Source organism: Capsicum annuum, chromosome 10 (assembly GCF_002878395.1).
Source record: "Capsicum annuum cultivar UCD-10X-F1 chromosome 10, UCD10Xv1.1, whole genome shotgun sequence".
Taxonomy (NCBI): Eukaryota; Viridiplantae; Streptophyta; class Magnoliopsida; order Solanales; family Solanaceae; genus Capsicum; species Capsicum annuum.
The window spans coordinates 211,244,762-211,262,087 of record NC_061120.1 but is presented as its reverse complement, the minus strand read 5'-3'; the positions used below and the strand labels follow the sequence as shown (position 1 = coordinate 211,262,087).

The window sequence follows — 17,326 nt, the reverse complement described above, 5'->3', positions numbered from 1 at the left end:
AAAAATAAGATTTTACTTTATGTTCAAGACCCTCCTGAAAAATGGAATTTTACTTATGTTCAGGACCCTCCTAAAAAATAGAATTTTACTTTATGTTCAGGACTCTCTTGAATAATGGGATTTTACTTTATGTTCAGGACCCTACTGAAAAATGAGATTTTACTTTTGTTCAGGACCCTCCTGAAAAATGAGATTTCACTTATGTCCAGGACCCTCCTGAAGAATGGGATTTTACTTTATGTTCAAGACCCTCCCGAAAAATAGGATTTTACTTTATGTTCAGAACCTTCCCGAAAAATGGAAATTTAGTTTCTGTTCAGGACCCTCCTGAAAAATGGGAATTTACTTTCTGTTCAGGACCCTCTTGTAAAATGGGATATTACTTTAAAAAAATGATGAAATACTTTTTATTATAATCTTTGTTTGGGTTAATTTTGGCTCTAGTTTTGATTCTGGTTTCAGGGGCCCACCTGAAGAATAGGGTGATGAAATGGGAAATTGAAGATATTATAAGTTAGGAACCCACCTGAAGAACAGAGTAATGAAATTGAAAGACAAAAATGGCAAGGCAGAAGCCCGCCTGAAAAGTAGGGAGAATAAATGAAAGTCGAGTAATGAAGTGAAGCAATGGAAAACCAAGCAATAAGTTGAAAGAAATTGCAAGTTAAGAGCCCACCTGAAGAATAGGGTGATAAAACTCAAGTCAAGATTCAAGGAAAGCTGCATAGATAGGATTTTGTAATTTCATCTATGTTTTAACTTGTAATTTTCATTTTTTGATGTAACGACATAGCCGCTGACCGGAACCTCGATGGAACCTCACTCGACTCTCAAACTCGATACATTCCATATCCTTTTAATCCTGTGAGATACCTGTCACTTGAGTCCTTCATAACTTGGGTAGGTAGGATGTCCTAAGTCAAGACCCGGTTGCTTTTCTTTCCTCTGTTTCTTTCTTCGAATAATGATCCGGACAAAATTCTGTCTCGTTTTCATCTTTGTATGAAAACACTAGGTGTTTACATTCAAAGGGGACATGATGTAGACACGTAATTTTATCCCGTCAAAATATTTCTTATTCCGTTATCCCACAATTTAACCCCCATTTTTATAATTTTCTACAAGAAAAAACAAATAAAATAACCACTTCATTTTATTTATTTATTTATTTATCTTTGTTTTTATCCAAATAACAAATCCTAAAAAATTTTGTCTTCTTTTAAAACCTCCCAACACCCCCTCCAATTAAAAGACAGCATCTCACATCACACCCAGCCAATACCCTTATACCCGTACCTATCCCAGTGAAACCATTTTTTTATTTTCTTTCTTCTTTTCTTTATTATTTTTCTTGCTCCCAAAGATAGGAAACTTCCAAGAATTGTCCATATAGACACCTCATTGTATATAGATAGAGATAAGGACAACAACGAAAAAAATCATATATATACATACACCATCAAACCAAAGGGGGACGGATTTTTTTTTTTTCAAAAGAGAAAACACGTAGAAGAGATTATGGCCCCTATTTTTCCTTTCTTCTTTCATTACACTTCACATTCACTCACCTTTTAGAGAATATAGGGCATATACTATACCAGAGAGTTTATTCCAAAAGGGGAAAGAAACCAGTAAACCAGAGAAGACACTAAAAAAATAAGATAACCCTCGATCTCGTCCATTCTTCACGATCTCAGAGAAAAAGAGCAAATCATGGACTGAAATCAGCTGGGAGTTTCTCGGAACAGTGAATCCGGACTACTCACCATTGAGATCCGACCCGTGTTCTTCATTTTCTGGATGCCATTTGAGCTCATCGAGCTCCGGCGTCTCAGTTTTTTTTGGAATTCGTCGTTCGTCCGTTCTTGGACTGATTTCATCGGTGTCACATCTGAATCATATGGATTCTGTTTTCATTTTTCTAGAGTTCAATCTCTGTTTTGGTTGTTTATGGGTACTTTAGGCTTCGACTCAACTCAGTATTTGTGGGTTTTGAGTTCTGGTAATTTCAATCAGTCCATCTCTGTCAAGTTCAAGTGTTAAATTTATTGGTATCAAGTGGGGATTTAGTCCCTGTTAAGGTTTCTTATTTGGGCTTTTGGATTTGAGCCTTCTTTAACACGTTATTTTCAACTAAAGTCGACTTCAGAAGGTTCATCTCTTTAACCTGGTTATCTTTTTTTTAATTTTAATTTGTTGATTTTGTTGTGATTATGTGTGATGTGATTATACTTTGTTTCCTTTTGTTGATGTTATGGTCATGATGTTTGGTGATTCGGCTTTAGAGGTTCGAGGAAAGAACTTGATCATGTTTTAATGGATTGATAAAAAGGAAGTTGGGGATTGGAATTGAAAAAATTGACGAAAATAAATTTTGATTTATTGTGATGTTGAACGTAAATGTCATTGAACTGGATAGGCAAATATAGGTTAGGGTAGGCAAAATTTAGGAATAAGTGTTTTGTGGTATGTTTGAATGTTAAAAATGGGTGTTGAATGGTTTGGTTTTATGGTTTTGGATCAAAATGTATCATTTGGCCAGGAAATGCCCTAAGGTATTTGTATTTGTTCACCAGGGAATGCCCCGACGTACTATGTTGGTGGAAAGACGTCCGTGAGGAAGTCCCGAGGCATTGGTAAAGCAAGGGAGCATAGTTAGGATTAGTATAGGTTAGATAGGATTTATTTTTGCATTTTATTTTATATATTTTTGGACTGTATAAATTAGATTGGACACTATATTTTTGATTCGCTTTTGTTTGTTTGTTTGTTTGATTGTTTTATGTGTTTTGTGTGGTTTATACTTCCTTATTGTCAAAAATTAGCCGAAATTACTTCGTCAAACGACCATGGTCAAACCACGGAATCGAGGAGTGCCTAACACTTTCGCCTCGATCAACAAAATTCTTTAGCCGGAATCTCTATTCACAAACCAGTTTAAAAGAGTCAAACACAGTTTTGAAAAAGGATTTCCAAAGGTGACTTGGCACACCCGATTATGCCAAGTGGCGACTCTAAATCAAAAAATGTAAATAATTCTTTTTTGAAACAAATTTTCTTCATTTCGTCACTTTAATAATTAGAACCCTTTCAAATCTTAAAATCTAATTCTTTTTGGAGTACAAAAAGGGGTGTGACACACAAAAAAGTATTTTATTTTGTTCCTGTCATCACAAAAGTTACTATGACTGAATTTTACAATAATCCCTCCCACCAGAAAAATGATGTGTAACCTTAATTAGTTCTTACTTTTAATTTAAGAGAATATAATGTATTACTCATATCTTGACCCTTTTTATGTGTGCCTAACTCAATTTTCCTTATGAATTATATAACGAAAGAATACCAAATTCTTAATAGATTAGGCTACCTAAGGAAAAATATTGCATCCATCTGTCAAATGGTGCATTAAAAAAGAGTAGTAAACAAGATAAATTCTTCAAAACTCATTAAATAGAAATACGTGTATAACTATTCATTTCATTTTATGTGGCATGCTTTGACTAGGCATAGAGTTTAAGAAATAAGAAAAAAATTGATGATGTCTACCAAATGAAAAAAATTGATGATGTCTACCAAATGACCCTTTATTAAAAAATGCACAATTACTATCTTTATTTAAGAGACTTTATAAGTGGGATCAATAAGGATAAAAGTGGATTGTATCTTTAAATAGTTACCAAATAAGAAAATGTGACATTCTTTTTGAGACGGACCAAAAATAAAATGATGACACATAAAATGGGACAAAAGAATTATTATCTTTTTAAAGATTATTTTAATTCTTTGAAGATAAATCAATATGCCAAAGATAATTTTAAAATAAAATCTTTTTAATTTTGTCATCGAATAAGTATTGTCAAAATTTGTACAAATAATATTATTGACAGTTGTGTTAATAAAAATATAAGTAATTTAATAGATAAAATAAATTATTGAATATTTAATTTTTATATTTATCAATTGAATTAATTAAACAATATGTAATTTATTAGAAACAGAATATTATAATGAAAACTTCTAAGAGAATTAACCGATTAGCCAAACAATTAAAAGCACAAAGACAAACTCAATACATATAGTAGTTTGTCATAGTATTATGATATACTGAATGCAAAGGGTCAAGTGTCAAGAAAAAAAATTTATAAAAAAATAATTTTATCAACTACATGTCACAATTTGAAAATGGAGAAAAGTAATTTTATCAACATCACAATTTTAAAGGGAGAAAAGTTATTTTATCAACTTCTTGTCACAATTTTAGATGAGAAAAGTAATAACCAACCGCATAGCACAATTTTAAAGGATTTTTAAAATTTAAAATTGCCACAATCTTATCAATTAAATGTCATAATTTTAGAGGAAAAAAATAATTTACCAACACATGCCTCAATTTTAGAAGATTTTAAGAAAATAAAAACTACAATAGTGCCATTGTGAAGACTACCAAATTTTAGTATCCTCACTTATATATAAGTACTAGTTTCACGAGGCCCGTGCTAAGCCCGAACCCAAGTTATAGATATATAATTAGAAATTTCATATAATTATAATATTTTAATTTAAAGAGAAAAATATTATATCGTATTTTCTTACTGCATAATTAATATGTATCTCCTTAAATTAATCCCTAAAAAGTACAAAGTATTTGTACTAAATTACTCGATAAATAATGTAAGGAGTAATTTAATATTTCCTCTGATTCATATTTTATGAATTTATTTTTGCTTGGGCACACTTTTATAATTAAGTTTCTCCAAGAAAGTAATTTTTTTTACTATATTATCCTTGAATAATTAATTTCAATTTAATATAATTTCTGAATTATGCAAAAATTAACTTATCTAAATTTAAAGAAATTATTAATATGGTTTTGACCATGTATAAGATCATTTATTACCCCCTCGTAAAAATTAGGGATAGGAGAAGGGGAAATGGAAGAGGTGGATTAAATTGTGGGAATTGAATCTTCATCAACAAAGTGAGAGTTCATGTAGTCAACCAAGCTACTAAGACTCCCTACTCCCTCGTTTCAACTTGTTTAATATATTTTTCTCTTTAGTTTTGTTTAAAAAGAATGATCGCTTTTCTTTTTATCAATTCTATAATTTTAACTATGCACTTAACATATTTAATACACAATATTAAAAAATATTTTAGTACGTTCGACATATCCTTAATTTACAAACATAAAATTTAAAAATTTAGTTGATTTTTTAAAATTTTGTTTTAGTCTAAAATATGTCAAATAAATTAAAATGGAGGAAGAATATGAACAAAGGAATAAGCAAAGATTAAGGAAAAAGAAAGCAACCAAAAGAAGTAAGAATAATCAAAGATTGAAAAAAAAAAAGGAATCAAAAGAAATAAGGAGAAGACCGATTAACGACATCAATATACAACCAACCGTAGAGTTCCATGTTATAGTGGACAAAGAAAATAGAAAAAACTCAAATATGTCATCGAGTTATAGAAAATGGTTCATTTTTGTCATTCATTATAAGTTGGGAAAAGGCTCAAATATGTCATCGATCTTTGAGAAAAGGCTCATCTATGTCATTCATTTAAAGTTTGGCTCATTCATGTCATTGTCATTACAAAAAAGGCTCATTCATGCCATTTTTTAGCAATCTAGTTTGGTAATTTTTGACAAAACCATTTTGTACACGTGGTCAACAATGATTCGTCCACATCATTAATTAAATAAGCCAAAAAATTAAGAAAAAAGACTCAAATATATCATTGAACTATTAGAAATGACTCATTTATGCCTTTAGTTAAAAGTTCAGCTCATTCGTGTCATCGCCGTTATAAAACCAACTCATCCATACGATTACTTTTTAATGGTGAATTTTCAAAAATAGCTTTACCACGTGACATTTTATTAGAGGTATGCATCATTAATTAAAATAAATCAATATTAATTTTAAAATATCTTAGACCCATTAAAAAGAACCGATCTATTTAAGATAACCCGACTCACATCCATTAAAGTATTTTTCTACAATAACAACTATATTTCTTGTTGATTCTAAATCATTATAAATATTATGCTTATAGAAGCCTCAAAAGTTCTATCCTACAGTAACTTTTTTTTATCCTACAGTAACTGATTAGTTGTAATTCCACCGACTCCAATATGTACTCCAAAGTTGTAAGAAAGAGAAGCCAATGAACGATTAGGGAAGCAAGAAAAAGGAGGCGAACCAATAGAAATTCTCCATTTTCCCATCATACTAACTAATTTCAGATATTTTGAAATTAATATAGATTTATTTTAATTAATGACGTGGACCTCTAATAAACGGCCACGTGACAGAACTATTTTTGAAAATTCACTGCAAAAAAGTAATCGCATGAATGAACTGATTTTATAACGGCAATGACACGAATGAACTAAACTTTTAACCGATGGCATAAATGATTCATTTATGATGATTCAATAACATATTTGAGCCTTTTCTCTTATTTTAATTAATGATGTGGACCTCAATTAAAAGGTCACATGACAAAGATATTTTTGAAAATCCAACTTAAAAATAATGACATGGATGAGCTGATTTTGTTATAGCGATGGCATGAATGAGCAAACTTTTAACTAATGGAATTAATGAGCCATTTCTGATAGTTCAATGACATATTTGAATCTTTTCTATAAGTTTGGCTAATCTATGTCATCAGTTTTAAAAGTTGGACCATCTATGCCACTGTCGTTACAGAAAAATTCACTTGTTCCATTACTTTGCAATGGTGATTTTGCAAAACTACTTTGCCACATGACTTCTTATTAGAAGTCCACGTCACCAAATCTAAATCAACCAATATTACGTAAATCAAAATAAAAAATCATACCCATTAAAATAAAACCTGACACGACTAATGACTTTGATTTTTTTTTTAATTATTTTAAATTTTATTTTTAAAAAAGTTCAATTTTTATTTTAACTATGTGAAATATATTTTATTTTAATGAATTTTATTTTTAAATTTTTAATTTTAAGTAATATTAAGTAATTTAAATTTATAATATGGACCTTTAATAAGAGGCCATGTGGCAAAAATAATTTTGCAAAAATTACTATTATAAAATGCTGGCATTAATGAACTTTCTGTAACGACAATGACGTAGGTGAGCCAAACTTTCAATGATAGTGACATAGATGAGCTTTAAATGATAGTGATATATACGAGTCAAACTTACGACGGATGACATAAATATGTCATTTCTAATAATTCGATAAAATATTTTAATTTTTTTTTAAGAAAATAAAATAAGTAAACAAATTACAGCAAAACAATGAAGTAACTTTTCCAAGAAAATAAAATAAGTGAACAAATTATAGCAAAACAATGAATTGGCCACATGTAGCTTGACTATTGCTGTCATAAAAGCATATTCCTCTTTTCCTTTTGTGAGGACGACGAATCTGAAGATTGTCGTTTATATATAGTGTAACTAGTGTCAGTTGGCTCGTGCTAAGCCCAAGCCCAAACTACATAAATATTTATACTTATAATTTTTTCTGTTTTTTGCTACTCTTGTTTTTTATTTGTTTTTGTAATATTATAGTATTGGTTGAAAGTAGTTCTATCACGACCCAAAAATAAAGGTCATGATGACACTTGTCATGGCGTACCTTGACAAGTAAGTCTATCACCCAAACTGATACAAAAAGAAGAAAAGACATAAATATCCACGGTAAGGTTTCTAGAACCAAGCCAAACCATATAAGTAATCATAACAATGCGGAAAGAACTTATTCAAAATACCAATCATACCCAAAACCAGGTGTCAATAGTGTAAGAACTACTAATACAATCCAAGAGTTAAATGCATCAGAAAAATAACCACAAAGGAATAATAATTGTCTCCGAATACTAATAAAGACATAACAACTGTAGAAAGATAGAGGTGAACTTCGGACGCATGAATTTCCAAACACTACCTTGAAAGCTCCAACAATCGCCCGAGTCAATCAAGTTGAGGAGCACTTGAGCTAAGACCTGCACCGAAAGGGCGCAGTAGGCATGAGTACAGTCCACTTGTACTCAATAGGTATCATAGGCCGACCAAGTAAAGTAGTAAATAAAACACACAAAATATACACTAAGGGAACGTCACCTGCAATCAAAAAATGTCCCACAACGGTAGCCCCCACCGCTTTCACTAATAGTTCTAATATATCTCACATATATTACAACAACACACCACGGTATACAACACAAGTATACATTATATCACATATAAATAGAACGAGAGAACATGTAGATACAAGATCATCAAATACAAGTAAAGGAAGGTAAGACAAATACATAGATGACAAGTCAATAAGACAATACTACACAACATAAACACAATAAAGTAAGTGCAATGTATATGATGATGATGATGCACGAGGTCATCGTACAATCCCTGTATACACCTACGGAGCTAAAGATTCCCTGCGTAGGACCCATGGGGGGTTCGTCAATCCATATACAATCCACATCTCATATATCCTTTTCGAAATATCCCTTGAAAAAGGTTTTATAAAGTATTACAATATCTTTTAAGAAGGCGTTGCCAGTGTTTCTCAGATGTTGCCATGGTGGTACCAAGATTTCATGAATGAGTATGATATGAAGATGTGATGCACACAACCAATCATATCTGCGTCGATATTCGCTCATTATTTTTGTATCACCATGAATTTTCACATGTTTCATTTGCCAATAAAGTATGAATATAATTACAATACACCAATGGTGCCATATTAGCATTTTTAACAACATAATACAATTATTCATATGTATTCAAGGCTATCAATATCACATAGGACCCCACACGGTCACTCATATCATATAATAACTCAATTTCGATAATTATATCACATATATGCCCCCACATGGGCACAACACATAATAGCCATTTTTCATGATTAGTTTCCACCCTTAACATGCATTTTGTATCATCATTTACTACCCAGCCCAGTCTGAAAGAGTTCAACCATAACCTACCTCGAAAGCCGAAACCGATCCACTACACTAGAACCCGCGATCTTACTTTTCACGAAAAATCCCAAACTCTACTACAAACATCAAATATGAAATCTACACATCAAAACAAAACCAATGACACCCATATTGACTACTTTTGGTTCGAAATCAAAACGGACCCCCAAAATGAGTTTTTGAAAAAGAAGAGCAAAATCAAAAATTTACTTCAAAAACATGTTCCCCATATTTTTAGGAACCTACATCTAAAAATTCAAGTTAAATCGAGTAAAAAATGGGGTTCAAATCGAAGAAAAACCATTTTTGAGCTTTACCGGGTAAAATCTTTGAAATTCGGGTTAAAATCAAGAATCAGAGTTGTTTTGAAGGATAAATTGATGAAAAACTAGTAATTATAAGATAAAAACATTATTCAAGTGAAAAGAAATAAAATTTGAGTTGAAAATCATGCCCTAAGATTTTTGGGGTTTTGAGAAATTAATCAAGAAATTACTAAGAAAAAGGTGAATTCTTACTTTTAATCCGTAATAAAACCAAGAAAAAGGTGTTAATCTATCTTCCCAAGCTCCCACAAACTTTACTTTTAAGCTCCCAAACTATTTAAGGTTTATCTCTCTATAGGCAAGATGAAAAATGAGCAGAATAGGTAAAAAAAAAAAAGAACTATTTATCAGTGCAGATTTTTTCTACACAACTGTTTTTTTTAAACTCAATTCGGACTTCAACGGGGTGTCCAGAATTCGTTCGGAGTACGATACACGCAAACGAACTATGCAACCATACTTAATTCGACGTTCAGGACGCTTTGCCGATATCAGATTTTCAAAAAAAATGTTGTTTTCACAAAATTGACCCCCCAAACTCGAAATTATAATTTTTAAAATCAAGGGTCGAAATGAGATTTAAAAGCCGTAAAATCATACTAAACATGCTAACTCCCTAAAATTGATATTTTAAATCTGCTGGCAAAGTCGTATTTTCCATCCGAGGTCGTTTCGATCAAATGTGGGTCCCACATCCATATTTTTAATTTTTTAACTTTTCAATCAATAGGTCGAAATGAGCTCGGGTGCACCGGGACCCTAACCAAAGGTCTAGCCTAAAATTGATATTCTGGAGCTGCTGGCATAGTCCGTTCGATCATCTGTCGTACAGATCAAAATATATCCACATTAGTCCAAAATAAGGCACTCGAAGCCATCAAAAACCACAATATTGCATAAATGATACCAAAATGCATCGAAAATAATGCCAAACACTCCAATACCTCAGAAATATCATAATGCAACTACGGGAAGGGGTAAAATAGTCAAATCACATAAAATCATAAATTTCACATATTTCATCAAATTTTTAGGTCATTACATGTTCGATAACCTCTCAATACTTTTAAAAACAAAAAAATCATATATACATTCAATTTCTTATCTCCTATTTCTTTTTTAGTTCGTTTACAAAAGAATATCTCTCTCCTTTTCTTAGACTCTTTAATTTATCCTTTTTCATATGACATGTTTAATACCACAAGATTAAATTTTTTTTTTTTACTCTTTCCGCATATATTTTCAGTTTAAGATCACAAAATTCAAAAGTCTCCATCACGCGTTTAAACTTCGGGCGAAGTTAAAAGCAGACAAATAAATTAAAATGAAGGAAGTGAAAGTTTTTGAAAGCTAAAAACAACAATTTTCACAGTATGTTTTTGATTTTCTTTTAATTTTTAAACAAACGCACACACTAAAATTGTTCTCCTTTTTATTTACTGAATTTTTTTAAATGAAAGTTTTATCAATCTAAAATGATTGTTATTTTATGTTGAATTACCTTCTTTATCTTTTTCTCAATTAAACTTATTGACTAATTCATTTTATTTTTAAGAAATACAATATTTAGGTAATATAAAAAATATTTGATGCTACAAATTATTGTATGATTACGTCAATAAAGTTAATTTATAAATAAAGATAACATTTAACTTAAATTGTTGAAAGTCTGATTTAGCAAAATACTTTTGTAAATGTTTTTCAATGGGTCAAATCTTACAAGATCATTAAAACTTCAATGAGGGATAAAATAGATTTTTAAAAGTTGGGTGTTATCTCTTATTATTTTTTCATATTAAAGAAATCGTCAATTTTTTAATTAATTTTTAATTTAATTGGATAATAGATCTTTTGTGGTGTTACTATCACTTTTTCTATGGCTTATTACTTATTTTTTATAGCATTTTAAATGTCAATATAATTATTTAAATTTACAGCAACAACAAACCCAATATATTCCCACATAGTGGGGTCTGGGGAGAGTAGAATGTACGCAGTCCGTACCACTACTACCGAAGAAGTAGAGAGGTTGTTTTTGATAGACCCCCGGCTAAAGAAAAAAGACCAAGACCTTAGTCAAACATCGCAAGCATACAACATGATAAAATAACAACGGTACCACAACCACAAAAAGTACATTAACCAACAAAAGGCACCACCCTCCCCCAGCCCTAGCACTACCAACCAAGCGACACGAGACTCACCTAACTCCCGCCTATGACTTGACCACACCCCTTAGTCCTCTACCCTAATACTCCTCCTCCAAAACTTCCTATCGAGGGTCATATGCTCAGTGAGCCGTGATTGCTCCATGTAATGTCTAATCACTTCTCTCTAGTATTTCTTTAGTCTACCCCTACCCCGCTTGAAACCATCCAAGGCCAACCTCTCATACCTACTAACTGGAGCATCTGTGCCCTTTCTCATCACATACCCAAACCATCTCAGCCTCCCTTCCTGAATCTTATCCTCCATATATGCCACTCCCACCTTATCCCGAATCGTCTTATTCCTAACCTTGTCAGCCCTCGTGATACCACCTATACATTACAATATCATCATTTCTACCACCTTTAACTTTTGGACGTGAGACTTCTTAACAGGCCAACACTCTGCGCCATACAACATAGCCGGCTGGACTACAACTCTGTAGAATTTGCCTTTAATCTTGGGAGGCACCTTCTTATCGCAAAGAATTCCCGAGGTGAGCTGCCATTTCAACCAACTCTCCCCTATACGGTGAGAGACATCCTCATCATTCTCTCCATTCCCCTTAATTGCAAACCCAAGGTACCTAAAACTATCCCTCTTACAAACTACCTGAGACTTCAACTTCACTACTACCTTGTCCTCTTTCCTCGTGTCACTAAACTTACACTCCAAGTACTCCATCTTTGTCCTACTCAACTTGAAACCTTTAGTTTCCAGGTTTTGTCTCCAAACCTCCAACTTATCGTTAACACCTTGATGAGACTCATCAATCAAGACTACATCATCCGTAAAATGCATACACCATGGCACCTCACCTTAAATACTCTGTGTCAACACATCCATTACCACAACAAATAAAAACAGACTCATAGTCAAACCCTGGTGCAACCCAGTAAGTACCAAATACTGCTTGAAACCCCCTCCTACAGTCCTTACCCGGGTCTTTGCCCCCTCATACATGTCCCTAATCGAACGAATGTACACCATAGGGACCCCCTCACCTCCAAGAATCTCCAAATAACCTTCCTAGGGACTTTGTAATACGCCTTTTCCAAGTCAATAAACACCATGTGCAGGTCCCTCTTCCTTTCTCTATACTGCTCCACTAGTCTCCGCACTAGGTGAATTACCTCAGTCGTCAAGCGACCAGGCATAAAACAAAACTGATTCTCTGAAATCGACACTATCTTCCTCAACCTCCGCTCCTCCACCCTCTCCCAAATCATTATACTGTGACTCAACAACTTAATACCTCAGTAGTTGTTGCAACTCTAAATATCACCCTTGTTCTTATAAAAAGGAATAATCGTGCTCCATCTCCATGCCTTGGGCATCTCAGTGGACTTAAAAATATTATTGAATAATTTGGTCAACCACCTCAACCCCGTCCCACTTGCTAACTTCTAAAAATTCACTGGAATCTCATCGGGCCTCGTTGCCCTACCTCTTTGCATTTTGCGAATAGCCTCACAAACCTCCTCCACCTTAAAACACCGATAATAGCCAAAATCTCGACATTCTTTAGTGTGCTCCAACTCCCCTAGTACAATGCCTCTGTCCCCCTCATCATTCAAGAGCCTATGAAAATATGACTGTCATATATTCTTAATAAGAATATCATCTACCAAAACTTTACCATCTTCTCCCTTAATGCACTTAATCTGGTCCAGATCCCGACCCTTACGCTCCTTAGATTTGGAAAGCCTATACATTCTCTTCTCCCCCTTTCTTCTTTAGTCCCTCATATAATCTCTCAAACGTTGTTGTCTTAGCAGCGGTGACCGCTAACTTATCCTTCTTCCTAGCTAACTTATACTCCTCCCTGCTCACCCATCTTTCCTCTTCATCCTTACTCTGAACCAACTTTACGTAAGCCGTCTTCTTCAACTCCACCTTCTTCTTAACTTTTTCATTCCACCACTAATCCCCCGATGCCAGCTAGACCAACCCCTCGAGGCACCCAAAACCTCTCTAGATGTCTCCTTGATGCAACTCGCAGCTGTATCCCACATACTATCCATGTCCACCCTATATTCCCAAGCCTTTATTCCCTCTAAACTCGCCCTATCTCTAAAGTAGTAGCCAAAGTCAGGTCACCCCACCTGACTCTAGGTCTACCCTCCTACCCCTTCTTTTTGTTTTCTCTTCTTAATATTTAAGTCCATCACTAAAAGTCTATGCTGGGTCGAAAGGTTCTCACTCGGAAGGGCCTTACAATCCTTACACAAATCTCTATCCCCCTTCCTAAGTAATAAAAATTAAATTTGAGTTTTGGCTAACCTACTACAGAAAGTAACTAGATGCTCCTCCTCCTTTGAAAAATAGGTGTTCACTACCACCAACTCAAAGGCCCTCGTAAAATCCAAAAGAACGGCTCCTGCATCATTCCTGTCCCTAAAGCCAAAGCCTCCATGCACCTCCCCATATCCTACCGGTAAAGCCCCAATGTGCCCATTGAAGTCCCCTCCTATAAAAATCTTCTCCGAGCTAGGCACGCTACTAAACACCTCGTCTAAAATGTCCCAAAATCTTCTCTTCTCCTCCTCGTCTAGGCCCACCTGTGGTGTATAAGCAATACAGATGTTCACCATAAACCCCCCAATGACTAACTTAATAGTTATCCCCCCATCGCTAACCCTATTAATCTCCACTACTTGCTCTCTAAGCTCTTCATCCACTAATATACCTACGTCATTCCTACGTCTCTCACTACCTGAATACCACAACTTGTACTCATCCATATCCCTAGACTTAGAGCCTACCCACTTAGTCTCGTGGACACATGCAATATTGATCTTTCTCTTCCTAAGGATATTAACCAACTCTATCGACTTACTCTGAAGGGTCCCTATGTTCCACAACCCTACCCTCAACCTTTCATCTCTCGAAACCCCTCCCCTAATACCTCTACCTCTCAACCTGACCCCAACACTGGACCCCAACCCCACAGGACATGACCCTATTCCACCATTTACCCCTAAAGCCACAACTCAATACCAGACAACAAGAAAATTATTTAAATTTACAAAAATAAAAATATTGTTTTAGTTATTGTCTAATAGAAAGTGAAGTAATATTGAAATTTATCAAGGATAGTAAAAAAAAGAGATAAAACAAATTAATATGAAATAATAAGTTAAAACAAATTTCAAAGGTTAAATTTATAAAAAGAAACCTTTTAAAGTAATTGACGAGCATTAGTTGCAATCTAACTAAAAATGATAAAATATTTGGATAAGCATTAGTTGAAATCCAACTACTACCAAATCTTTAGATTCTTTTCATATAAAAGAAATCATCAATTTATTTATTAATTTTTAATTTAATTGGATAAATAGATCTTTTATGGTGTTACTTTCACTTTTTCTATGACTCATTATTATAATTTATAACTTATTTTGGGGTAGAAAGTTTAAGAATCAAGGGCTAAAGTGATAGAGAAATCTTTAAATTCTTATGAAAGGAGCGAGAATAATAGACAATTGAAGTAACTTTTGTACTTTCGAGTTTGAGATTAAGGTAAACCCTTTCCTACATCTTTATTTTGATTTTTGGTATGAAATTTGATGAATTGGAAAATACCATGAAACTCTGAGGGATGGGAAGTTTGATTGTATTATGATAGCCTAAAATAAGGATATTAACTCAAGAATGGATATGATGTGATTATAGGTTTAATCCAAGAAAGTGATACAAATCATTCGGGGTGACAAATTTGGTATTTCGACAAGGGTACTGTGAGTAGTAATCTTACCATGATTTGTGTTTGTTAACTTACATATTTTATACTTGATTTTGATGAAATAATGAGTTACGAAATGCTTTAAAATTGCATGAGGGGCAAATCCTTTACTTGATATAATATTGAAATTGTTATTTGAGATATGATATTACTACTGTGAATATTCTTCACTTACATGAGAAACATGTATTTTGACATGTGTTTTTATTAAAGTTTACATGTAACATGATTTGATATGAACTTTAAATGATATGTACTATTCTGAAAAATGCTTTCATATGAATATCCTATTGTATACAAAGAATTTATAAATGGGAGTAGACCTTGATTTGAATCCCGTAGTGATACAAGTACGACCATGAGGATGGACGAGAACGGGTGCGTATTGAATCCGTCCAAGGAAGTGCACAAGTGAAGTGTAAAAAGAGCATAAATGAACTAAAAATAGCCCCTAAGTTACACTTTATGGGTACTTTACCCTTGAGGGGTATTGTGGTCATTTTGTATTCTATTTTGTAATACACTATATATAAAACCTCTTAGGATTTTTAGTTTTAGTTTTGATGAATATTGAAAGTTGTAGAAACTTAGATATTTCTCTCTTATGAGAAAGGCCCCTATGGCCAAACATTGTAACTAGGGATTTCAACTTGAGTGTGGAATCACTCGTGTTGGATTCAAGCTTGGAAAGGTTGGATGCTTGGTAGATCGAGGTCCCTCTTGTGCCACATAAGAGATAGGTGAATTGTATTGGCTTGTTAAGATTATGCCTTCATGTAGTCTATCTTTCTATCCCTTTGTTTAGTGTAATCTTTTGTTATTGTTTCTTGTGTTGTTGAAACCATTGGTTATTTTTATTGTAATCCTCTTGTTCTTCACGCGTTGATGTTGTTTTGGGTGTTATATATATCATTGAATCTTGTATTCTTCTTGTTGGTAGCGAATCCAAGAGTGGTCTCCAAAAAGGTCCTCGGATCCTTAAGATTAGTGACTAATTTGGAGTGTGTTTCGTGTTCTCCTTGTTTGTATTGTATCATTTGGTATCAGAGCATGTCTTGATATTGTTCCTACAAGATCAATCTTGGGCTTTCTTGTTAGAAAATTAAAAAAAAATTATTAAAAAGCTGAAAATTTCAGAAAAAATTGCAATCTGTCCATTGTTGTTGTCTTGGCCGAAATTGTGTTCTTGTGGTGTTCTTGGCCTAGATTTGTTCTTGAGTCTAGGTATAGGAGTATTTTACTTGTCTTGTGTGTTTTTAGTCTTAGTTTTATTCCTCACTAACACTTTGAGTCGATCCAAACTTGATCTTAAATTGTTAATATTGTTGTTGTGAACAAAGTGTGGCCTATTGGATGTTGTTGTTGCTTTAGCCTTGACCGAGTTGAAGGCCTTGTGTTATGGTGTTGTTTTAGATCTTGAAAGATTGTTGTTGTATTCTTGATGTTCATCACAACCTTCACCTTTTGTAAAACCGAAAACACAATACCAAAGTCCAGATTATGAAATTAAAATTTTTCAAGAACTGAACCACTAGTGTACTACCACGTGGACCGCCACATCACCACATTCACTGTTCACGCAACAATTTTGGCTCAAATTTTGATATTTAAGTGTCATTGTATTGTTCTATTAGTTTCATTTGTTGATTCCATTACTAACTTACAAGATAGTACTAGATTGTAAGTTAGTTTTGAAACCATCCTTCGTTTATACGTTCCTTCGTGTATACATTCCTTTGAAATCGTAGTTTCCATTTATTGTTTCTTAGTTTCAATTTTGTTGGTTCCAATACTAATTGGCAAACTAGTACTCATCTACTAGATTGTTAGTTAGTCTTTGTGTTCGTTCATTCGTGTTAAACGTTTGTTGTGTGCTTTTCTCTTTTGTGAATTCGTTGTATCTTGTTGGTTTAAGTCCGTAAAAAAATTTTCTTTGAGTCAACTCAAATGAAAATTCATTCCAGACAAGAGTAGAATCGACCCTCAATCACTCACGAAGTACAAACCGGCTTTCAACACTTGTGAAATCAAGTGTGAGGTAAAATCAAGAGTGAGT

General features: G+C 33.4%; 1 protein-coding gene across 1 annotated transcript; it reads right to left on the bottom strand.

The window, feature by feature from the left end:
* Positions 1-13,786: 13,786 nt before the first annotated feature.
* Positions 13,787-14,269, bottom strand: LOC107844659. Its single transcript, XM_016689022.2, has one exon. The coding sequence runs from the start codon at positions 14,267-14,269 to the stop codon at positions 13,787-13,789; it is 483 nt and encodes a 160-aa protein (XP_016544508.2).
* Between the last annotated feature and the right edge of the window lie 3,057 nt (positions 14,270-17,326).